Source organism: Dunckerocampus dactyliophorus, chromosome 2 (assembly GCF_027744805.1).
Source record: "Dunckerocampus dactyliophorus isolate RoL2022-P2 chromosome 2, RoL_Ddac_1.1, whole genome shotgun sequence".
In the NCBI taxonomy this organism is placed as follows: Eukaryota; Metazoa; Chordata; class Actinopteri; order Syngnathiformes; family Syngnathidae; genus Dunckerocampus; species Dunckerocampus dactyliophorus.
This window is the reverse complement of record NC_072820.1, coordinates 19,071,459-19,096,274: the sequence shown is the minus strand read 5'-3', so window position 1 is coordinate 19,096,274 and position 24,816 is coordinate 19,071,459. Positions and strand designations below refer to the sequence as shown.

The 24,816-nt window shown below is 46.6% G+C and overlaps 1 protein-coding gene across 1 annotated transcript; it reads right to left on the bottom strand.

Moving 5' to 3' along the window:
• Positions 1 to 227: 227 nt before the first annotated feature.
• lamc1 (laminin, gamma 1) lies at positions 228 to 22,737 on the bottom strand. Its single transcript, XM_054767831.1, has 28 exons — positions 22,131 to 22,737; positions 13,981 to 14,285; positions 11,065 to 11,195; positions 9,017 to 9,183; positions 8,739 to 8,930; positions 8,481 to 8,598; positions 8,315 to 8,413; positions 8,078 to 8,214; positions 7,657 to 7,779; positions 7,372 to 7,561; positions 7,169 to 7,281; positions 6,876 to 7,097; positions 6,605 to 6,793; positions 6,289 to 6,534; positions 6,064 to 6,217; positions 5,848 to 5,990; positions 5,570 to 5,748; positions 5,343 to 5,499; positions 5,035 to 5,240; positions 3,302 to 3,381; positions 3,083 to 3,220; positions 2,878 to 3,022; positions 2,655 to 2,804; positions 2,467 to 2,581; positions 2,191 to 2,390; positions 1,949 to 2,107; positions 1,777 to 1,876; positions 228 to 1,718 (listed from the first exon to the last, which is right to left on the bottom strand). The coding sequence occupies exons 1-28, from the start codon at positions 22,516 to 22,518 to the stop codon at positions 1,462 to 1,464; spliced, it is 4,803 nt and encodes a 1,600-aa protein (XP_054623806.1). The 5' UTR covers positions 22,519 to 22,737; the 3' UTR covers positions 228 to 1,461.
• Between the last annotated feature and the right edge of the window lie 2,079 nt (positions 22,738 to 24,816).

Sequence of the window (24,816 nt, the reverse complement as noted above, 5' to 3'; positions counted from 1 at the left end):
GTAGTAAATATAACTTAAATAACTAATAATTTGTTTTACTAATATCAGAACAATTCACTTTTCTACTTTTACAAGTTTTTTCTTTGCACTCTGCCGCCACCTGCTGGCCTTTTTAGGACTGCACGTCTTCAACTTATTGAAATCAAAAACAGTAATTTAGTTGTAAGTAATTATTATAGTATCAAAGTATCAGCTCTGTGTTGACACAGCAGCACACAAGCACCACCTCCTGTAACAAACTTTTATTATTCAATGTTATGTTGGCGAGGTCACACTGGGTCAGGTCGTTAACAGGAAACAGGAAGTAGATGAGCAGCACCAACGACCGGTACATAACTTAGAAATACTGTTTATTATACACTGTGTATACATATACGTGTGTGTGGATGGAGGGAAAAGTGTTAGTGGTCCAACATGATAACCTGCTTCAGTACGGAGACGGTGTGAAGGACCACAAGGACACAGAGTGTGATTACAAGTTAATATTAAGGCACAAACACTCATTAAAAAAATAAAATAAAAGGTTAACTACTTGTTAACTTCAGTCATGTGACTTCAGACATGCCATCAAACGATACAACAACAATACTCAATAGTAAGCTTAATGAGAATCAACAAAACTATGACATTTTGCCACAGTGAGCGTGCACCTGCAGGTTCTGCTTGAGAGGCAGCTGCTCCAGAATCACCGAGGCACATATTTACACAAATAATTATAAAAAACATTCACACAAATATCATCATTAGCACCAGTGTATCAGATAGCAAAATGTACAAAAGTTGCATAGTGTCCGATTTGACGGGATGTGGACTCGATGGTGGGGTTCACGCTAGAACATGTTGAGGGAACGTCGGTCAGTAGAGGCAGGACGAACGAACGGGGGACATCCGTGGCCTGATTGCTGTCAATCATGCTAATCAAGTGAGCGACCAAACGTGTTTAGCTTAGCATCAGCTAAATGAAGGCCGCCTCAAGATGGCTGCCAGTTTGTTCCCGCAGGATGTGGCGTGTTGACTGAGTGAATTTGCATATGCAAGAACAACAAATCTTACGAGGCTGCACACGCAGTGGTGGAGCTTCCTCAGACGTCACTTCCTGTGCCAGCTGCGTTGGCTTTTGCGCACACTCGCCGACTACGTGAATAAACAGGCGCCACTACCAGTGGCGTGCTGCTTGCTGACACTCATGAGCAGACGTTTCCCGGGGCATGATGGGTAATGGCAGCTTACACGCAGGAAATTGGCAGTGGGAGGGACTTCCTGTGTGCAGCCAATGTGTGCAGTCACGTCGGGTTTGTGGTTCTGGTTCTGTGCACGGCTTCTCTCTGCCGCTGAGTTCATTCTAGCGAACGCACGCCCGCAAGACAAAAAACAACAAACCAAAAACAAAAATAAAATAAAAGACGAAGTTTAAAAACTGCTTTTGGTACAAGTGGGTGTGTCTGAAAGACGAGGGCTGGGTTAAGGCCTCTCAAGAGACGGCGTGTTGAAGCAGCCGTCAGGTAACGTGTTCTTGATGTCGTTGAGGTTGGCAATGTCGGCACGGATCTCGCGGATCTGCCGGTCGTAGTCGCTGATCAAGATGTCCTGTGTGCGCGCCACATCGTTCAGCTCCATCAGCTTCCGGTCCAGCTCGCTGTCGGCCATCTTGCCTTTGGCACGCTTCAGCGACTCATCGATATGGTTGAGTTTGCTCAGGTCCACTTTGTCGATGTTTCCTGCAGGGACAGAGCTGCTTGGTCATATGACTTCACGCAATGCTGCTGCCTGACTTACCGAGTTGATCCAGTAAGGCGGCAATGGTGCCCAGGACTGTCTTGACGGCGCTCTTGGCCTTGCGGGCATTGTCTTCAGCTTCCTTGGCATTGTCTGACGCCTGCAGTCACAAAGTCAGCATTTTAAGACATGCGGAGAACATTTGAAAGACATACTGGTGGGCGGGGCCTACCATGGCGGCCATCATCATATCCTGATCTGCCTCCGCCTTCTTCCTGCTCAGCTCCTGCTCAGCTGCACTCAGCTGATCCATCATGGTGTCCACCTGGCTCTCCAGCTTGTTGGCGTCCTCCAGGGCCTTCTCTGCATCTTCCTTGGTCTTGGCCGATCCCTGAGAGCGTCAGGGGGAAACATACATGTCATTGTCACATTATCGCTCTCACAACAACACTCAAGTTGCACTGTCGCGGCCACCTTCTGCACGTTGCCGGCAATTCGCTCGGCCTCCTCGGCCTTGCTCTTTGCATCACGGGCATCTGCGGCCGCGTTGCCTAGTGCCGCCTCCGCCTGCTGAGTCTTCTCGTTGGCGGCCACAATGGTGGCATTGATGGACGGGATCCTCTTTAGCGCATCCTCTGCAGCGGTTTTGTTGTCATTGACACGACGGTCGAAATCTGAAGGAAAAGTTCCAAAGTGAATCGTCACTACTTTGAAATTTCATTGATAAATGACAAGGGGCGTAGTTGGCACCTCTGAGGTCATCCAGGATGTTCTCGGCCTCTCGGAAGGTGGACTGGCCTTTCTTGGCTGCCTCCTCGGCGAGAGCCTTTGCGGCGTCAGCTCGGGCCAGAAGCTGATCTGCAGTCTGAAGGACAGGAAGAGAACCTCAACTCATGCGTCACAGCAGCTGTGACTTGTGGCAGGCGGGGCAGACGTACCTGCTGCTCGCTATTTCCTTTCTCCAGAAGTTTGCGGACTTCTAGTTCTTTGGACCTCAAGTCGTCTCGGAGGTCATTGTACTCCTTCTCAGTTTTATCAATCAACTTGTCCAGGTCCGACGCCTCCTTCTTGATCTTGCTAGCATCCTCCTGCACACAGAAAGTGGAAGTGTGTAGAAACAGCATGTGGTACATGGCGTTTATTCTGGGAGGTGGTCATGACCTCCAGGGCTTGGGTGTCAAAGGGCGGCAAACTGGTGAGATTGGCGAAGATCTTCAGAGCTTGGTTTCCTGCGTCCTCGGCCTCCGCCTGAAGCTTGTTGGCTTGTTTCTCCAAGTTCTTGGCCAGCTCTACCGCATCGTTGTACCTGAACAGAAAGTCGTTGTCAACAAATGTGTTTGGTCACCTCCATGTGCGGAACACGCACTTCCTGTTGAGCTCGTCTATCTCCTGACTCGTCTTTCCCTCGCCGTCCAGAGTCTTGAGCAGCAGATTGTAAGCTTTGGTGGACGTGTCATTGGCATCTTTGGCGATCTTCTCAATCTGGTCAGCATCCATCTTGTGCCTTCGGTCGGGTAGAGAGGAACATGGTCACCGCCTTTATTTTCAAATTCATTACTAGAACTTAAAATGTCGATCTTATTACTTGTCTGCCAGCTTGCGAGCCTCCTCGGCAAGCAGCGTCATGTTGTTGGGATCCCCGCCACCACTTGGTGCTTTGATATCCTGCACGGAGACAAACAATTAGAAATGGACGCTTCTAGCGAGAAGACTCAGGCTATGTCCACACAAACACGAATATTTTCAAAAACGCATTCCCTACTCTGGGTCTTGAAAAAATGTCTGTACACATAACATAACACTTTCACCGACTGTCATGCACATTTTGGCCAATCGGAAGAATGAAAAAGTTACCACAGCTGACTTGGTTGCACGTTATAATGCATCTGTTCATCAATAGTTTTTTGTTGTTGTTGTTGGTAGGACTTGATGTTACAATCCCACGATAATCAGTTCAGTTGGGGGTGTTTCTCCGGATGTGGATGGATTAGAGGTTTGGAGGTGATTGGCTGATGCCACCAGTGTGACACATCATCAGTTGTGTACCTCAAACTCACACACACACCACAAGACATCCTCCCATGGGGCTGTCCCACCGCTGATCAGGCCTGGGTGTATGTCGCACTGGGTCCCCAAACTGTCTCCTTTTGCTTCATCCACAGCTAATGAATGCTTCTTTCTGCGATGTTGGTGAGTTCCTTTATGGTCTTTTATAGTACCTTCCCTCTGATGCTGATCTCCGTTAAGAGCCTTATGATAGAACTAGCTATAAAGCCTCTGCAGCCCACCTCTACTGGGCAAACCTTTACATTCCAGACCCAATCCTTTGCGTCAGCTGCCAGGTTGGCATATCGCACTTTTTTTCTTTCGTTAGCTTCTTCAATTGCCTCTTCCTACGGGACTGTCAGCTCCACAATGAAGACCTGCCGGCAGGATTTTGACCAGAGGACCAGGTCTAGGCGCAGGTTAGTGGCTGTGATTTCAGGAGGGAAGGTGAGCTGTTGACAGAGATCAACTCGGATTTCCCAATCTCAGGCTGCATCCAGTGGGCTTGATTCTGAAGGAGTTGGTTTGGTCTGCTGCTTCTCTCCTTCCTGAACGAATGATGTTCGTAGGAGTGTTTTGTGGATTTTTGGGGGCAAGGCGTTGGTGGTTACTCTCTCCTTCTCAACTTCTGCTGCTAAGCATTTCAGCACTTGATTGTGACGCCCGGTGTATCTACCTTGGGAGAGATGTAGGTTGGTTGGAGAAGGCGTTATTCAGGTATGTGGCTTGATGATAAAACTGATGCCGGTGGACTCCATGCTCCACAGCTCGCTCCAGGTGATTTCCCTCTTCTCCACGCCTTCCCATTTCATCAAACAACCTTGCTTGACTTGACATCATGGAGTGACACATTGGCAACTTCCTCCTGGCCGCGGACCTTCTCCACCACCAGATGCCGGCGTTCAATTAGAGTTGCCTTCTGCCATGTGGGTGTTGTTACTCCCAAGCCAAGACCCCCTCTGACTTGTTTAGTACATGTACAATTATGTGTACGCCCGAGAAACATGTATGTTTTAATCGGCCTTGCATGTTATAAGGTGCGCGCACACCGCTGCACGAAATGAAACCAAGCCCAAACTATGTTTTGCTCATCCACACACATATGTTGAAGCTGGAGTTTCTTAAAGTCTCCACTTCGGCTAGATGTTTCTAAAAGCTCAGTTTTAAAGACAAAAACCTACACTTGTGTGTGGAATAGAGAACAAAACGCAGAGAAAAATATGTGTTTGTAAAATATTCATATTCGTGTGGACATAGCCTAACATCACGCACCACTTTGCCGATGGCGTCTTTGGCCTTGTCTAACTCCTGGCGGGCTCTGTCAATCAGGTTATCTGCCTGGCGGACTCTGTTGCGAGCACGGTCCGCTTGCCCGCCTGTGTCATCCACCGTGTTGCGGATGTTCTGCAGACGGTTCCACTGCGTGGTCAGGGTGTTATTGATGTTGTTCAGACGCTCCAAGAGGCCTTTGTCCACATCTATCAGGGTCGTTTAAAAAACATAGCATGGTGTTTGATTCTCTCAAGACATCGTCAAGAAGATCAGTCGAAGACTGTAGAACGTGCAACAGGCAGCGTTACCCTTGCTGGACTGGGCCTCCTCCAGGAGGTCTACAATGGCACGCTCAGCCTCCTTCAACCGGTCCTCAAAGGCCTTGTCGCTCACAGTCTCTTGTCCCGATCCGAGGTTATCGATGAGCGTCTGCAGCTCGTGGATCTTCTGACGTTGCTGGTTGACCTGTCCGCAGCATTCGCAGGTTAGTGCCACATTCAGGCAGAGTTTGTACGTGCTGGCGGCCTCGACTCACCTTGTCCCTGACCAGGCTGTAGCAGGAAGGACACTGCTGGCATCCCGGCGCTGAGCGGTTGTAGAAGTAGTTCTCCTCGCACATGTCGCAGCGAGCGCCCACAAAGCCAGGCCGGCACTCACAGCGGCCATCCTCTTTGCATTGACCCGACTGGGCGCCCTCGGGGTCACAGTCACAAGCTGCAGAGTCACATACAGGTCACATTCGGGTCACATACAGGTCACATTCGGGTCACATGCAGGTCAGTATCGATGGTATCCAGGTGGAAGTGCACATACGTTTGCACCCGGACGAGCTGAAGCCAAAGAAGTTGACCTCGCAGCGTTCGCAGCGCGGCCCGGTGATGCCGGGCTGGCACTCGCACTGCCCTGACGTGATGTCACACTGGCCGTTGGTGGATCCAATGGGGTCGCAGTTGCACCTGCGGGATTGTGAGGAGGCAGAGCGTGAGAGGTGAGAGCTGACTGGCTGTCAGCGGATACCCAGCGCCTTACCGTTCGCAGCCGTTGCCGCTCTGCAAGTTGAAGAATCCCGGCTGGCAGGCGCTGCAGTCACGCTCAATCACGTTGGGAAGACACAAACACTGACCCGTCACCTGGGAGCATCTCGTCTGCCGGTCCACGGTGCCAAGCGGAGAACAGGAGCAGGCTGAGGAGAGCCAACAGGAGACTAAGACGCTTTGCCCGTAAAGTCAGGCGGCCGCCGAGTGAGCGACTTACGTTTGCACTTGTCAGCTGTGTTGGAGGCCAGAGCATTGCCAAAGAATCCATCCTTGCAGCGGTCGCAAAAGAAACCGGCGGTGTTGTAGATGCACTTCAGGCACTCACCCGTCTCCCGGTCGCAGTTGCCCACCGCATTGGGGTCGATGTTGTCGCTGCACTTACATGCCCGGCAGGCCAGCACCGGACCGGCCTTGCCCAGCGGGTCCCCGAAAAAGCCGTCATCGCACACCTCGCAGCGCTTGCCTGTGATGTTGTAGGACAAACTGTTATTGTTGTTGTGTTGCAATGGAGATCTGGCAGAAGTAAGACATACCTGTGGTGCCAGCAGGACAGTTGGTGCAGACCACTTCTCCTGTTTTGGGGACCACAGCGCATGTGGCTCCGGCTGGACACGGACATGCCTGACAGTCAGTGGACGTCCCTTTGGTGGCGTCGCCATAGAAACCATCCCTGCAGCGCTCGCAGCTCAGCCCGGCCGTATTGTGTTGACACTCACATGCACCTGGACACGTGCACGCACACATGCACACATTAGCGACCCTGACAGGCACACATCAGTAGTTCGAGGTCAGCAAGAGGTTCACCTGTGTCCGGATGGCAGGCGTCACTGTGGCTGTTACAGTTGCAGAGTTCGCAGGGACTGAAAGGTCCGAGGTCGGGGCGGGCTCGGCGGTATCCCAGAGTGCACTGCTCACAGTGCTGACCCTGGTAACCTTGAGGACATGTGCAGTGCTCCACCCAGTGGGCCGGAACGCCTGGACCGCGCCTCGCCGTCACCAAGGAGACGTCATCGAGGTAACCAGCACCTGGAGAAACAGCATTGTTAGCAAGAGTTGTTATAGGGAGTGCAACCGGAAGTGCATGTAGCATGGCTTACTCCTCTCGCTGTAGGTGCCGCGGATCTTGATGGCGGTCAGGTTGTGCAGAAGTTTCTGAAAGTCCGAGTGGCTAATTGTCGGCCTCCAGGGGTAGTCGGTGCTGTCGTGGAGTCTGAAAAACATCACACAAAAGGTGTGAGTAGTGTCAGCAACACCTATGGGGCTGCTCTTATTCGGAAGGGGAAATCGGAGCAAGTGTCACCTGAAAACGTATGTCTGCATGTTCTCGCTGGGGTAGGCATTGCCCTGGGCGATAAGGGGGACGGCCACACGCAGGTTGGCACCCTCCAGAACCAGATCTTCGGCCGACAAGCGTGTGTCCCGCCGGTCGACTCGGAAACTCAGGCTCAGATTCTGCCCGTAACTCAGCAACTGGTTGCCCAAAAACTTGTCTGGGACACATAAAAAGACACGTGTATTACGACTTTAGTGTTGAGCACGTGTCATGGTTCATGGTTCATGGGTTCATGTCCACTTGGCAGAGTACCTGGTGCCACAAAGTACATTGGGAAGTAATCTTCTGAGATGAGAGAGATCTCCTGTCCGCTAGGAGACCACTGCACCGACACACCTGAAGCATCCCGCTGCTCACCCGTCCACTGATCCTCATCTAGAAACATGCACACGTACACGTGTACACACACACACACACAAGTCAGACTGGGAAGACATAGGCTGTTTCTCACACGGAACACTTGCGCCAGTACACTTCAATACTATATACTAGGGTGGTAAATGTCCATCACTGCACACTGAACATTTTGAGCCTTGACAGCACACTGCATTTTGTAGTACTTCTGAGTTTGAACGCACTTGTGCACTCGAAAGACTAAGTGTAAGTACGCCATTGCACCCATTGAGACACAGACTTCTTTTTTTGCGAGAGTCCAGCCAGTGGGCGGAGTTACCTTGAGAGAAGGAGGAGCTAACAGTGTGTACGCTGAAGCCGTCGGCGCTGTCACATACAGATGAGTGCTGGAAGCAGAAACAGGGAGTGCAGCCTTGAGGGTTGCTGGGGTCCAAGTTAAAGTACCCCAACTTACACCTGCACATTATACACAAGGGTCAAAGGTAAGGTGCTGTTACAACTTTGTGTGTGTGTTTGTGTATCACCATGTGACCCACTTAGAGTGTGTGAACTTTACCTGTCACAGGAGAAGCCTTCCACGTTGTCTTTGCAGCGACATTGTCCCGTGTTGACATCACATTCCTGTGTGCTGCCCGATGGCGAGCACGAGCACGGCCTGGCAGGAACACGCACTCTCGTGCTTAGTCAAACTGTTGACACGCAAAGGTGTGTTGTTGTCTTACCTGCATCCAGCCTCAGTCAGGCTGTGGAATCCCGGCTGACAGCGGTCACACTTCTCTCCCATCACGCCCGCTTTGCAAGCACACCCTCCTCTGTTGTCACACTGAGGAGACTCAGAACCTGCGCGCACACACACATGCACACCCACACACCACTGCTAAGTAGCATGTTGCTACGAGGCATGCTTCCTGTCAGCCACCAGGAGGCCAAGTGGTCATGTGGCATAGGTTGTGGTCAGGAGACAGGAAGTGTCAACTCACCTACAGAGTTGCACCCGCATGGCATGCATCTGCCTAACCCTAACCCATCCCTGTAGTGATGGTCAAGGCAGCGCTCGCAGTTGGGCCCATCCGTGTTGTCGGCGCAGTTTGTGCAGTGACCTCCGTGACCGGTGGCCCGGTACAGCTCAGGGTCAAAGTAGCATTCTGAACTCTTCCCATTACACTCACACGCTGACACACACGCATACACACACGTGAGATGAGTACAGAGAGATGGAGACGAGCGTGACGTTACCATGACGTTAGCGTGTTCTTACGCAGACACTCGTTAGCGTTGTCGGCGGTGGCCCTCCTCCAAGGTCGGTCATTGTAGAAACTCTTGCAGACGTTACAGTCGTCGCCATCTGTGTTGTGTTTGCAGTTACACACCAGATATCCTCGACTGTTCTTCACACACTCGCTGGCGTGCCCGTTACACTTGCACCTGCAGGGGGAGCGCACAACTTACTTGAAGAAAAAAATCTCTTGTTGATTTCAAAACTTTGGCTGCTTTGTATTTGATTGTAGTGCAGTCATGTTACACCACAGTGGAGTGTGTGGTTATTACGTCTGCCTCACATCCAAGAGGTTCTGGGTTTGAATCTTTTTTCCAAAAATACTCCAGCTCACCTTTGACAGGATAATCTGTAGAAAATGGCTGAACAATCACTGTGAGGGCTTATAGCGCCACCTGTTGCTTTGACATGAACATGTTTTCATTTACAATAGCTGTGTGCATAAGGGTGAGTTCACGGCATCATGTAGATGGTGTGCGCTGTTGGAAGAAAGCTTAGTCGCGTCTCACAGGAGGACAAGACAAGACGAGACTCGCCGGAGGAAAAAAAAAACATGACTGGCTTGTAGCCTTTGATTGTCGTCTTTGTGTTTTTTTGGCAGGCGTTGTGGAAAAAATTATTACAGGAAGTCAGCAGCACGGTCTGTTCTCACAAATGATCCCAAAACACACGTGCGCCAGTTTAAAAGCGGAAAATACAACACACACAGTGTTGCGAATATGCCAACTACTCATTCTGATTTCCTTCTCTATTACTTTCACACGGTGTATAATAATAATTGTGTAATAATTATTGTTATTATTACATACTGTACACTTACATCTCCAAACACATAATTCCCACAACCGTAAGTAGAAATGATGATTTCATGAAATTAGGGCTGTGTCTCAAACGGAATACTTGTGTCAGTTTACATCAATAAGTACACTGTACTTTTGTTCCTGAGTGAGTGAATTTCGACAGTGTAGTGCTGTCCTAAATACCATTACTGTTGTTGTATATTTACCGGAATTGAAAATTACTCACTTCTTCTTCTCTCCTTTTTAACGGTGAATTGCAACCACTCAAGATGGTCCCTCCCTTTCCACTATGTTGCCAAAATGGTGACTACTGCATGCGGTAAGTGTGCGTTTGTGTGTCTACTTGTCCATTTTGAATGTCCTATTGTTGTGGCCGTAACCCAAGATGAAACTCAACTCTGAACCTCCAACGTCACTTCCTGTCCGCCACTCACTCTGCTCTCCTAGGGAACACATTTATAGCAACACAACACACAAGAACAAGTCTTATTTGTATCTTAAATGGCTTATTTAATGTTATTATGTCTACTATATATTGGGTAATACAAGTGTAAGGCTGACTACAGTGGTGTTAGTTCATGTCTAGAGGTATTTAGAAGGTTGTGAACAGGTTTTCTATGCTCTAACTACAAAAATATTCCATCTATAAATAAGGAATCCTGCTTCGCACAAATTCACTTATTACGGTTGGGTCTGGAACCAATGAACCGCGATAAACAAGGTATTACTGTACACAAGTGCACCAATTTTGTTGGTGCACAAAAATGTTAGCGTTTCCGCTTCCCAATGTATTTTCACAATGTGGGGAAAAAAAAGGCTGACGTGGTGCAGTGTGTTGGTCAGTAACCATCATTATCATCATCAGTGCCGTGTGTGTGTGTGTGTGTGTGTGTGTGTGTATGTGTGTGTGTGTGTGTGTGTGTGTGTGTGCGCGTGTGAAAATGGAGTCAGTGACTGCCGTGACTAGACTTTTGACTGTCATGAAGAAGATTCAGAGATGATAAATTCATGGTGACATTCCAAGTTCAACTGAAACAAGGAGGACATGTGCTAAAGTCCGGACTTGTTCCTTTCTTCCGCTTGTCACACCGCTCGTTCCGCCCCATTCCGGTTCCCCTGTAATCCGGGCCTGCTTGCCAGGAATGCCAGGAATGCCGGCTGTGTAATGGAAATGTGCTCCACATTTCAAAGAGATTATGGAAGCACAAAGACAACATTCCCAGTGGTTACCTTCCGCCCACGGCGAAGTCAGAGATGGCGTAGTAGTAGGACTTGAGGACCTTGGGGTCGTTGAACACCTCGTCGCCAAAAGTGTTGAGCCTGTTCAAGGTCACCCTGATGTCAGTGGCTGTCACCCAGTCCTACGACACAGACACAACTTTGAGGAAGTGTCAAGGTCACAGGAAGCGCGCTAGCATGCGCTAATTGCTACGCTATGGGAAAGACCGCTGCGTTGGATTTATTTACTTGAGACTCGCAGTCTCGTCACAGACGATAAAAAGTTTCACAACATGAAGTGGGAGAAGGCCAAGACTGACGATAGCTTAGCATGCTATCAGCAGGAAGCTTATCAGACCTCAGGGTTTTTTTTTCTGCAGCAGAGTGAGCGTTCACAGCAGCTGCTCAGAGATAAACAATCAACGTCTCCCAGGATAATTCACTACCAACACTGGGGGGAATGTGCGAAAGAAACGGTCCTTCCAGTGTCTGTCCACGTCCAGTGACCACCATGTCTTTTTGCACGCACTAGCTAGCAAGCAAATACGCACTAGTGTTAGCTTTGTTTGAGCAGGTGTTTCCACACTTTTGTTCTTCAAACGCTGTCTAAATAAAGCTTTATACAAACACAGCTAAGGCTATGTTGACTCCTGGCTATCACACAGACATGTCAATCAGTAACTGTGCAGGTTAAAGGTCAGCAGGAAGTGAGCGTGTGTGGACGATGGCTGATGTGCGTGCACGTATGGGTCTGTCATCGTTAGACACTGCAGCTGCTGTAGCACGTCCTCACAGGAAGAGCCCCCCCCTCCAAACTGCAGCTGCGCCTCTTCTAGCTGTCTGGCTGCTATCAATCACACAACTTTGTGGAAGCTTCAGCTGGAATGGAGCTGAACCCACCCCGTGCATGTACACATGCACACAGAGTGAGCACAGCATCACATGCACCTCCTGTTCCCAACAGCAGGTGGTGATGGTGTAACAGTCTGTGCCTCATTTTTCAGACCCTTCAGGCTTTTGAGATGTTGCAATCATGCCAGTTCTGGGAAATTCAACCAATCGCCGCAAATTATGCACAACTTTGCAACTTGTCCAGTCGCTGAAATTTTTTGGCCAATTGTCATCATTTTTGCAAATCAACTTTGCTCCTTTGCTCCTGAGTAGCATATATATATATATATGTATATATGTGTGTATATATATATATATATATATATATATATATATATGTATATATGTGTGTCTGTATATATATATATATATATATATATATATATATATACACACACATACATACATATATATATATACATATATATATATATATATACACATACATACATACATACATACATATATATATATATATACACATACATACATACATACATACATATATATATATATATATATACACATACATACATACATACATACATATATATATACATACATACATACATACATATATACATACATACATACATACATATATACATACATACATACATACATACATACATATATATATATATGTGTGTGTGTGTGTGTGTGTGTGGGCGGACATGAAATGCAATGATTGTTACTGACTTTCCAAAGTTCCTGTACTTCACAAGCACCGTACTGTATTCCAATATTATCTGTGTAGCAAAAATTGTGTGATTGTATTTTGCAAGCAGCACATCAGTAATGACTTCCAAGTCATTTTACAGGATCCAATTTCTATCAATTTCAATCCTATTTTGTGTGCCCATTTTTTCCAACATCCAGGATTACAGTAAATCATCAATCAAGAAAAGACCAAATGTTATGCAAGATTCACTTTATCATAACTGCACCTAAATAATGTAACAATTGCAACCATGGAATTTCCATTTCACCTACCAATAACAATTTCAAAATACATATAGAATACAAGATCCTTTTAAAGATCTCTGCAGGTTTGGAGAACGTGTCGTATTGAAAATGACCTTATGACCTGAATATGCATATGTGCATATTCAGTATCTCAATTTTGGGGGGAAAAACCCTGCAAAATCGACACCTCCCCTGGAGCGGACTAGCTGTCCATGTTAAAAAATGTGCTCTTCACTTGAGTTATTACCCAAATAAAGCATATTTTGTTAGATTTGTTGAAACCCTGTGCTTTTTTTGGTCTGATGCTACGTTAACGGGGAAAAAATCATTGCAAATTTTTGAAAAAGCTGCCGCTAAATCAGGCATTTTAAGTCGCAACAATCGCAAAAGCTCGTGAAATCCCAGAGGGACTGCATTTTACATTTTTTTTAACAGACATGGATCTTGATTGACAGCAGTTTGTCTTTAATGCTACCATGTTTGTTACAAGACAATGTCAAGAAGCTAACCTGGCTAGCGGAGGATAACGGTGGCACAAGATGGAAGATTGTTTTGATGGAGCGTTTGCTAAAAGAGCTAACAGGTGACTGGAGTTCTAGAGAAGACTAAAGCCAAATCAACAAACGTCAAAACATCCTTGAGAAGAGACATGCAACAAAAGTAGGAGTGACTAGACGCTGACGATCAAGCTGCTGGTTGGTTAACAAACATGGCGGCACAGTGGCCAGCAGGAATGTCACAGTGAGACACAGCCGTCTGACGCCCCCGACAGGCCGCCGCCTCTCCAGCACTTGGTAAAAATAACTTCATGTAGACGGGTCAAGTAAGGAAGTTAAGAGCTATGCCGCTAAACGTGGAGACCAAATATTCCAGCTGATGACTTTCACTCACTTTACAGTATGTCTCAAAAACATTATGTTGTTAAGTGTGTCGTCATGGTGACAGTCCAGCTCGCAACCACAGTGCAGAGGACAGGCATGGCCACATGACCTCAACGTGATAAGTACAACACACATGTTCAGTGAGCGTCAACACGGGTGTCCTTCCTGCGTGTAGACATGCAACACCCACCTGCAGGACGGGGCTGTGGTCAAAGTTGTAGGCGCTGGGCCGTCCCTCCAGTGTGGAGAAGGCCACGTTCCCGCCAGTGAGTGGCGAAATGTCACTGAAGTCGTCAGTGCAAAGCGCCTGCTGCTCGTCTTCGCCCGTGCGGATGAAGCCGCGGTTGGTCTTCTGGTACGTCTTTTCACACGAGCCACTGTAGTACTGGTACGGCACCCATGGTCCGGCCTCGCTGCCGCGCTTGTAGATGGCAAAGCTTTCCGGGCGGCTCGTGTGGAACTTCAGCCGCACGTATGTGATGTCGAACGCCTTACCTGCCGGGAAGATGCAACAGGGTCAAACGTCACGAATCATCACACAGTTACGTCACATTTCAACATCATGTTCTCGCCACTGGCAGCCATCTTGTGAGGAAGAGCAGCCGAGACATACCTGACAAGTCTGAGCAGGCCCGAGGCTGCACTGTGTGTGTGGGAGGAGATGTGGGTGGGGGGTGGTCAGAGTCAAAGAATCTGCTTTGTAAACAGAGGGGGGGGTGCTCAGCTGAGGCCCCTCAATGTGGAGTGCAAATAAAACAGAAGAAGCTGAGTGGCTGGCTTTTTATTACAGGAAACTGTAGAAGAAAAAAACAGCACACAAGCACACAAACACCCCCCCCCAAGTAAAGTTAGCTGTTCAATTATCCGGTGGCTATTTAGACAGCGTTAAGCCTCCTATTGTGGCCCCCCTTCACACAATCAGGCCCCGACATGAATACAGCCTCAAGGAGCTTTTCTTCTTCACACTGGTGGGCAGGGCCAAGCTGACGGCATGACACGCTAACAGCAGGAATGTGGGACGCCTGGTGAGAGAGAGGAGCATGCTGGGACTTTTCCTGTCCCGATTTGGACTTTTGACAGCCAACTGAGCACAAAGGAGGCAGCGAGCCATCCCAATCAAACTTCCTGCGTCAGCAACAGTTAACAAGCACTTGGGAGGACACCCTGCCCTCCCAGAGAACATTTTGACACAAACTTCCTGCTTGATGTCAAAAAGACTGCACATTTTCCTGCCGGTTTCCACACTGCAGCAAAGCTGGTGTCCAAGGGGGGACATTTTACAGTGCATTCCTGGGAACGCTCTTCAAGCCATGGGGGCCAATTAAATTTCCTCCCATGACCTCATCACATTCTTGAGCAGCCAAACAATGACTGCTTTTGACTGGCGGCGTGGGCCTGCGAAGCCTCACTGCAGCTCGCCATCGCTGCTGCAGGTGAAAGGTCAGCTTGGCTGTGCGTGCCCAACGACACCCGTGATGACCTCACGGACACACGCCAACGCGCTTCATCACCGACTCTGCCTACAACATTCTTTGTGCGGCGGCCATCTTGATTTGACATCTGTAGACGGAGGATGCCATTGCCTCACTTTCATCTTTTGTTTCATAAACAACACGCCAGCGCTCTGATTGGAGTAGACCACATTAAAGTGCTTCAAGTGACTACAGGTGACAACCAGTCTAGTGTGTGTGTGTGTGTGTGTGTGTGTGTGTGTGTGTGTGTGTGTGTGTGGGGTTGAGAGAGAGATATGTGCTGTGATAATTACACAGACCACCAAAGAAGCCCCCCACACCCTCCAGGTGTCACCTCAGCAGGAATTCAGGAACAAACACCAGCGGCCTCGTTATAAGTCTCAGCAGGACGCCCTTATCAAGACCCTCTCCCTCTAAACAAGCAAGTCCATAAATCCTGAGGACCGACAAGAACAGGGGGATGCAGACAGACCCGCATCACTCGAGTGTTAACATGTAGACGCTTCAATCAGCTCACGTGAATCACACTTCAATAAGTATACGGTGTACACTGTGTACTTGTTTCTGAGTGTCAAATTTAGTGTCAACAATGTAGTACTATCCCCAGTCTATTACTGTCATTGTACACTTGCTGCATTTGTTAATAACTAGGGATGTCAGATATTGGCTTTTTAGCCGATAACCGATATTGTCCAACTCTCAATTTCCGATATCAACCGATATCGATGTGTAACATCACATATCTTTTTCTTGAGTAAAATTGTTGTAAGTAACAATACTCTTGAGTACAGTACAGTTGTTTTGTTGGCTACTCCACCCATCTCTGGGTAGATAATTACATACAGTATTGTATTACATATTTTATATAAAAATTAGGGCTGTCAAAAATAGTAACTGCAGTCACTAATATATTTCATTAATTGTGTTAAATATTTTAGCATAGTTAACGCACACACATCATGGCAAGCCACGGCTCTCTATTATGACGACAGACGTCGGCACAGCATAGCTCCCCACAGAGTTACACAGTGTCGGACACCCTTTTATAACTTTATTCTTACCTGAACACATCAACAGCAGTGCAATTCCAACACCATACATGTATCTCCAACTCCAAACAATCATGTCTCTAGTCCATTCATTGCGACAACACTTCCTCACTGTCACGAGACACACCGCGTTCACGGACACTCCAAACATCACAACAACGTCTTTATCATGCGTGTATGGGTGGTCTAAATAAACAGAAATGCAAAGAAAATCAATAAGGTGTAACTCTTAATGCGAAAGTACAATTTGCTGCATTTAACTGTGCTCGGAAATACCAGAACATTCACTCAAAACATGTGATTTCAACTTAAATGACGTGGTGTCTTTGAACACCACTCCTCATTGCTCATAATAACACAGTTAAAAGTCTGATATATACTGTGTGTGTGTGTGTGTGTGTGTGTGTATATATATATATATATATATATATATATATATATTCTGCTATATGTAAAAATAGTCTTAGGTAAATAGATTTTCAGACGTGTGCCATCTCTTAACTTGATATAAATTTTAAGTTAATTTGGCGCTGTTAATACATGCAAATACATATAATCCTGCCCTGTCATTTATCTTTCTTTCAATAAAATACAGTAAGAATGGGCATATTTCAGACATAATAATGGGAATGTTTTAATTTATTTTGAACATGCATATAAGTTACATTGGAGTACATAACATAGTACAAATCACAGTTCTACATGTCCAAAAAGGAGTAGGAAGAAGCAAACTTTATTTAATCTTACCATCCCCCATCCGTTTCACATCAATTGCAATAAATTTGTTCACTTACTGTATTCCAAATGTACTTTTTGCTAGTTTAAAATACATCAGAGAATGGTAAAGTAATATGATAATATGATAAGGTAATATAAGGTAAACCGTGATTAATCTGATTAAAATTTTTAATCATTTGACGGCCCTAACAAAAATACATTTGTGTTTCTTGATTTATGTTATTTTGATATATATAAAGCGTATGGTTTTTCGACACTACTTTGTGCTCTATACAGTAACTAATGTAATGTGAACTACTGTGTGGGATCAATAAAGTTCTTATCTTTGTCATTGAGAAGATCAAATAGATTGTTGATTTATTTTTTATTTATTTATTTATTAGGGACAATGCATATTGATGAACATCTGCAAACAATACAGATGTAAATATGACAGATTATAGCACAGCTGCTAGTTTCCATCTGTAGTCCTCTGGCAGGTAACAAGAGATAACAATAAACAATGTAAAAGCAATACACAATAAAAAATAAACACAGAACATGAAAAGGCTAAAAAAAAAAAAAAAAAAAAAAGGGGTAAAAGTGGTCACACACACTTGGTTTTGTTTCATCCACTTTTTGAGCTTGGTTTGGAAGATTGTGTAAGTCTGTGTAAGTTTTTGGTGCTTAACTGTTTCCCAAGTATATTAATACTTGTATGAATGTATAAACGAGAGGCATTAACTCAAATTTCTTTGTAGAAAGGCGCTTTATGACATTCACTTACAGGGCAGCCTTGTGACATCCAATATGGTGGCGACGTTGACATAAGGCTCAGCGCTCGATGCGGCATCTGTGTATATGGTTTTGGCAACAGCACTTCCTGTTTCCCAGCGTGCTTTGCTGTACTGTTGTTGTAAATGGCTGCTAAATTACATGTCACATAGTTGTTGATTATTCAGCATTATTCGTTGGTAGTGTCTTGTCTGTTGTTATCTACCTATTACGTTGCAGTGTGATTTTTTTTTTTTTTTTTTTTAGCTCTTTCTTTAAAAGACATCCTGAGTAAGAATTAGGGGTTGGAGAAATAATTGATTCATAGATGCATCGCGATGCGGACATTGACGATTATTCATCGATTCATAAATGTCAATAATCGATGCTGACGGAACGAAAAAAAAAAAACAAAAAACAAAAGGACAAAAAGACGAAGTGCCTAAGTGTAATGGGCGCCACACACGAGAGACGACAAACAACTATGATTGAATATACCATATTATATAACCATATTCAATTCCACATAGAGATGTCCTGTTTCACGTTGGATATTTGGCCCCGTAGCTACAGCGGCAGTTTTCCCTCACCGTGCCTGGACTGCTGTGCCATTGTGCGGGGAGCTCGCACGCAGTGGTGGAGCTACGTGGTGGCTGTGGCCACCCTTGGTCACTTTCCGGCCACCCCACTGCCCATCTAGACATTTCAGGTATCAACTTATTGCCACCCCTATGTGAATAATGGTCTCACCCTTGGCCACCCCAATGAAAAACTCTGGCTCCGCCACTGCTCACACGGGAAGTGCTGCTCTAACCGCTGCTTGTTTACACTAGGGACCGTCAATAAATTACTATTGCGCTGAAGACAGTTTGTTAAAAAAAAAAAGTCATATATTCTAAATTGCACACCAAATTGATCTATAACTATGTCAGGTGATTAGTCCTACCCTAAAAGTATTTTGCACTGCCATTTTTTCCAATTTTATCTTTTATTGGATTAGGGACATGACTCACAGAGGTTTGTTACAAAAGCTAAACAATATTGTTTGTAAGTGTAAGTAAATCGGGATCAGATATGCAAGACTATAAAAAAACAATTCATCGAAAGCCAAAAAATGTGGATTGGGACATCCCTAATTCCACAAATTCATGTTCGTAACAAAAGCGTATTATTAAAAAAAATAAAATAAAAAAAAAAAGGATTGGTGCCAGACCGGATAGGCAAGACTAAAAAAAACAGATGTGATTTTTTTTCCAACACACCAATAAAAAATAAAAACAGGAAAAACAGGAGTGGTCCTGTGTGAACACAGCCTTAGCATATGCACAGTCAATGCCAAGGATGTGTTATAATTAGTTTTGCAAGTGCGTAAGTGCATCAAATGACGCACAGAAACACACTAATGGTCACATGACCAGAGTAGGATTTGAGGCCTTGTATCATCAGTGATGTCACAGTGATCTCTTCTGGTCGGCCTTCACATCCCCTTCAACCAGCTGTCCCTAAAAAAAAATCCCACACAGACTGTTCTTCCCAGAGGATAGGAAGTCCCCTTCAAGTGGAGTCAGAAGTCAAAGGTCAGCCTTAAATCATGACAACCAAGTTCATATATAGTCAGACGGAGAAGGGAATACTCAATCCCACAGACATACCTTCCATAGAGGAAGCAGAGTCTGAGGACACAAACGCGGACAGTTCAATCACCGTGGCTGATGTACTATATGTGGGGTAATGAAAACGCTCCCCAGTTGCAAAGCTCTGGGGCTGGACGAGTTCCTCAAGGCTCTGGATGTTGAGGGACTGTCTTGGCTGACACGTCTCTTCAACATTGCCTGGAAGTCGGGAACAGTACCTCTGGATTGGGCTGGTGGTCCCCCTTTTCTAGGAAGGGTGACCGGAGGATGTGTTCCAACTATAGGGGGATCACACTCCTCAGCCTCCCTGGGAAAGTCTATTCCTGCTGGAGAGAAGGGTACGACCGTTAGTCGAACCTCGGCTGCACCCTTGCTGTACACTCGCAAGGGTACTGGAGTGTACATGGGAGTTTGCCCAACCTACATGCGCTACATGGTCTACATGCGCTTTGTGGACTTGGAAAAAGCATTTGACAATCCCATTTGACAATCCCATTTGACAATTCCCACTGGGGGGGGGTGCACCGGGAGTACGGTATTGGTGGCGTGCTACTATGTGCCATTTGGTCCTTGTCCAACCGGAGCAGGAGCCTAGTTGGCATTGCCAGCAGTAGGTCGAGCCTGTTTCCGGTGAAAGTTGGCCTCCGCCAAGGCTGCCCTTTATCACCGATTCTGTTCATAATTTTCATGAACAGGATTCCTAGGCACATTTCTAGGGAGTCCAGTCTAGGATCTTGTCTCTATTTGCAGACAATGTGGTCCTGATGGCCTCTTCGGGTTGTGCACTTCAGCGTTTACTGGGGCGGTTTGCACCTGAATGTGAAGCTTCTGGGATGAGACTCAGCAATTCCAAATCCGAGGCCATTGTTCTCAATCAGAAAAGGGTGGATTGCACCCTCTGGGTTGGGAATGAGCTCCTGCCCCAGGTGGAGGAGTTCAAGTATCTCAGGGTCTTGTTCACAAGTGAGGGAGAATGGAGCATGAGGTTGACAGGCGGATTGGCGCAGCGTCTGCAGTAATGCTGTCGCTGTACCGGACCGTCGTGATGAAGAGAGAGCTGAGGCGGAAGGTAAAGTTCTCAATTTACCCGTTGCTCTATGTTCCCACCCTCATCTATGGTCATGAGCTTTGGGTTGTGACCAAAAGAATGAGACAAGCGGCTGAAATTAGTTTCCTCCGTAGGGTGGCTGGACTCACCCTAAGAGATAGGGTGAGGAGCTCGGTCATCCGGGACGGGCTCAGAGTAGAGCCGCTGCTCCTTCACAGGATCCAGTTGAGGTGGCTCAGGCATCTAGTCCGGATGCCTCCCGGACGCCTCCCTGGTAAGACCTAGGACACACTGGAGGGATTATGTCTCACAGCTGGCCTGGTAACGCCTTGGCATCCTCCCAGTGGAACTGGAAAAGGTGGCCGGGTACCGGGAAGTCTGGACTTCCCTACTGAGACTGCTGCCCTGCGACCTGGACCCGGATAAGCAGAGGAAAATGGATTGATGAACCAAGTTCATCTTCATCAAGACTGGCAGCTGTGATGACATCATAGAACAACATCAGGACACTGCACGTGAGAAGTCTTTCCTGTCTGCCTTTGAGGACGAGTCAGGACTGGTGTCGTCATGACAACAGAGTGAGCAGCTTCTAATTAGCGCTCGGGAATGTGGAGTCTGCACTTCAAAGCCAGCAAACAGACGACCTGGAGAACCTGCGGAAGTGAAGAAGTTCGAGAGCGTGCTCACGTGACCTCCGTGGGCCGAGCGTGATGTGAAGACACGGATGCTCTTCACTTTGAAGTCTGAACACAATACATTGACGAGATGCCAGAATTCCTCAGAGGACAAAAAAAAATTAATGCGAGTGAGACTGCAGAAGAAATGCTGCAGCAACCTTTGACCCTCAAAACACATACTAGTAAACTGGTCAGCTGACCAACCATCAGAGATGCTCATCCAGATGTTCAACATTACATTCCCACGCCGCCGCCCTCCCCCCTCGTCTCCCAGGAGAGGAGTGCAATTTACAGCAGCTGCTTAGCCAAGAAAACTTTCCCACACATACGACTTCCTGTCAGCTGACACGCCACCTGCCAATGAAATGACTCCTTACCACTAACTTGTCACAACTGTAAAGAAGCACCAAGGGGGACCATTCCATTCCAGCTGTGTCATGGGACACAAGTGTCTGTGGCATATCTGTCACCATGGTAACAGGAGGAAGGCCAGCTCATGTTGGGGGCGTGACCACCTGAGGCGCAGAAATAGATGTCTTTTTTTAAACGAAAGATGAGAGCTCCAATGTGGGCTTGCGGGACGCAAATAGCGACGTTCGTCATGTTCACTCCGACAAAGGCCGCACTCGCTTGTGCGGGTTAAAAAGTCACAATGCGGCGAGAGAGCAGCTTCTCTATGCAAAAAAACAACTTCACAAGCACAAGCGCTGCGAGTGGACTACACACACACACACACACACACACACACACTTTCTTAGTTCATGTTTCACATTAACATATTGGCTTATTGGTATGACCAGTCCAGAGTGTACCGCGCCTCTCACCTGAAGTCAGCTGGGATAGGCTCCAGCATACTCCGGTGACCCATGTGAGGATAAGCAGCATAGAAAAAGGATGGAAGGCTATTGGCTGTATGTACACAATGAGAGCCCTCACAAAGTGATGATGGTGGTGAGGTGGGTGTCTTACCGAGGTGCAGGGTGAGGTTGATGGCGTTGGGGTACTGGACTCCGGCCAGCATGGTCTGACTCTGCCACCAGGTGGTGTCCTGCTGGTTGTTGTAGTCGGTCAGGTAGACGGCACCGTGTTGGTTCCTTGGGTCGCGCGCGTCACAGATGTGGCACGACTTGGTGACGCCAGTGGCGCCGGTCTGAACGCAGTACTCCTCCGGGGGTATCCCGCATGTGTTGGTGGCCACCACCGTGACGTTGAAAGCGGCGTTGACGAACTCGGGCATGCAGCGCTGCGCTCTCCCGTGCTCGTCCGCGCACTCGTCCATGGCCGCGCCGACAAGCGCTACCGCGGCGCTGAGAAAAGCGGCTAGAACCGGGAACAGAACCCGGAGCAGACTTCGCATGTTGGCGGTCCTCCGCGTCGTCCTCTCGTTTGCGCAAAGTTCCAAAGTAGTCAAAAGTTGCCCAAACTTGCCGCGAAATGACTGTCGTGAGACGGAACGAGCACCGACGGCCTGTGGTTCATGCGGAGAGGTTCGGTGGAGCTCCTGAGTGGGTCGAAGTGAGCTCAGCTCTTTGTGTCCACCGCCATGAACACGACCCAGCAGACTACACCCAGTGCGGCAGCGCGCATGCGCAACAAAGACCCGCGCCCACTTCCGTGCTAAAAAAAAAAAGATAAGAGACTCTTTGATGAACTTTGACCGCGCCTGACTCGTTCAAAACAGCTTGTTTCCTCAAGTAACCTTTGACTTTTACTTAAGCGCAAAGTTTGCAAAACCAGTTCCATATTTTTCTATCAGATGTTCACAAAAACAATACTGCAGTAGCTACAACATGCTAGCTTGGAAGTCACTGCAATCGCTACCTTATGTTACTGTATTTGGTAGTAGATTATTATACTTTCTAGGACAGGGGTCACCAACGTTTTTCCTTGTGAGAGCTACTTTTACAAAATGAAAATGGCCAAGAGCTACTCATTTTTGTAACATTTATTTTCAGAGCTTATTTTAAACCCAAACAAAGCGAATATGCTTGTTTTACCAGAACATTAACAAAATGCTAGTGTCCACAACTCACATTTTGTATTTCAGAATGCATTTCCTTCTACTGTTCTTTCATTATTAACTGAAAACCTGAATGAAAAGCAGGCTTGCGGGCACCTCATGTGGTCGTGGGGGGCTACCTGGTGCCCGCGGACACCACGTTGGTGACCCCTGTACTAGGAGATAGTTATAATCACTAGTATATAATTACTAGTATGCACTATATCATAGACAGTGAATTGTGACTTCTTAGCTAGCGTGTTAAATCTAAACTAACCACAAGGTCTGCTGCTTTTAACCAACAGATGATCAAGAAGAAGAACATCAACAGCAACAACTCAAGGTAAAAAAGTAAGTCACTGTTTCTTTGATTTAAACACGTGACAAGTTCTCTGCTCAGGTTACTGACTCTCTCTTTCTCACACACACACACACACACACACACTTACTTTTTTTTAGTGAACAGCAATTAGATGTGTTACACTTTTACTTTTAAAAGTCAAGAAGACCTTGATCAGGATCTGGTAAGAGGTCTCACTCAGTGTTACCAACTTGGTGACTTAAATCTCGCGACATTCCAAACCCTCTTGGCGACATACTTTCTCAAACGCGACTAGTGACAAATCTAGCGACTTTTTCTGGTGTCGATGGAGAATTTTCTGGTATTTGGGGACATATTGTTGTGCAGTTCTGTTCTCACTGAGCAGCAGCGAGTGCTGCTGACATATCCTCCCCGCCCCAAAATAGTCACAAGCGTCAGTGCGCTGCCAGCTCCCACGGCACACTGTGAGAGCATAGTGGAGCTCTATGCATCCATGAATCGTGCATGCGCAAGGTGCAATGCCGCTGAAGTGGATCTTGCCCTGTTTTACAGAGCAGGATCTAAAATGTAAATATTTCTTAATCTTCATTAAATTACTACTCATTACACTCAAGCCTCATTCGGATTCTGTCACTTACTTACCTGTCAGTGTGTCACAATGTGTAATGAAAGAACGTTGTGTGATAAATTAAACAAGTAACTGCAAGATAAAGGGTGGAGGCTAGAGGCGAGTTTGGATGTAATTATTATGCTGTCTAGACTTTGGAGCTGGCTGAGGTAAAATATTACAATTGTTTCATTTTGATTAAGTGATGGTCAATTTTAAATGAACAAACCAAGAATCAAGTTTATTTGTAGTGAAACTAACTAGCTAAACATAATTAAGGTGTTTTTACTCACTTTTTTGTCTCTCATATGAGGTTACACTTGTTTCCTACAGCATATTACATCATATGCAAATAATATGCAAAGTAGCCGCTGACGTAATCTAGCGATTTATAGGACAGCCAATAGCTACTTTTCTTACTGAGGAGTTGGCAACAGTGGTCTCATTCTGACTTTTGGAGGCCTCTGCTGAACAAAAACAACATGATAGTACCTTGGCACCCCCTGCAGGAAAGAATCAAAACAATCTACTGGCTAGCTAAGCAAGATGCTGTAGTTTCTAAGTACATAAAGTGATAAACGCTACCTATTTCAAAGCTGCTGAATCTTCCCAAATAAAGATTACATTTTTTTCTGACCGAAATATAAGAACACCACCACAGGCAAGCATATGTTACCAATAGTGGTTTAAAATAACATATTGAACAAAAAATGTCTTTATTTTTCAC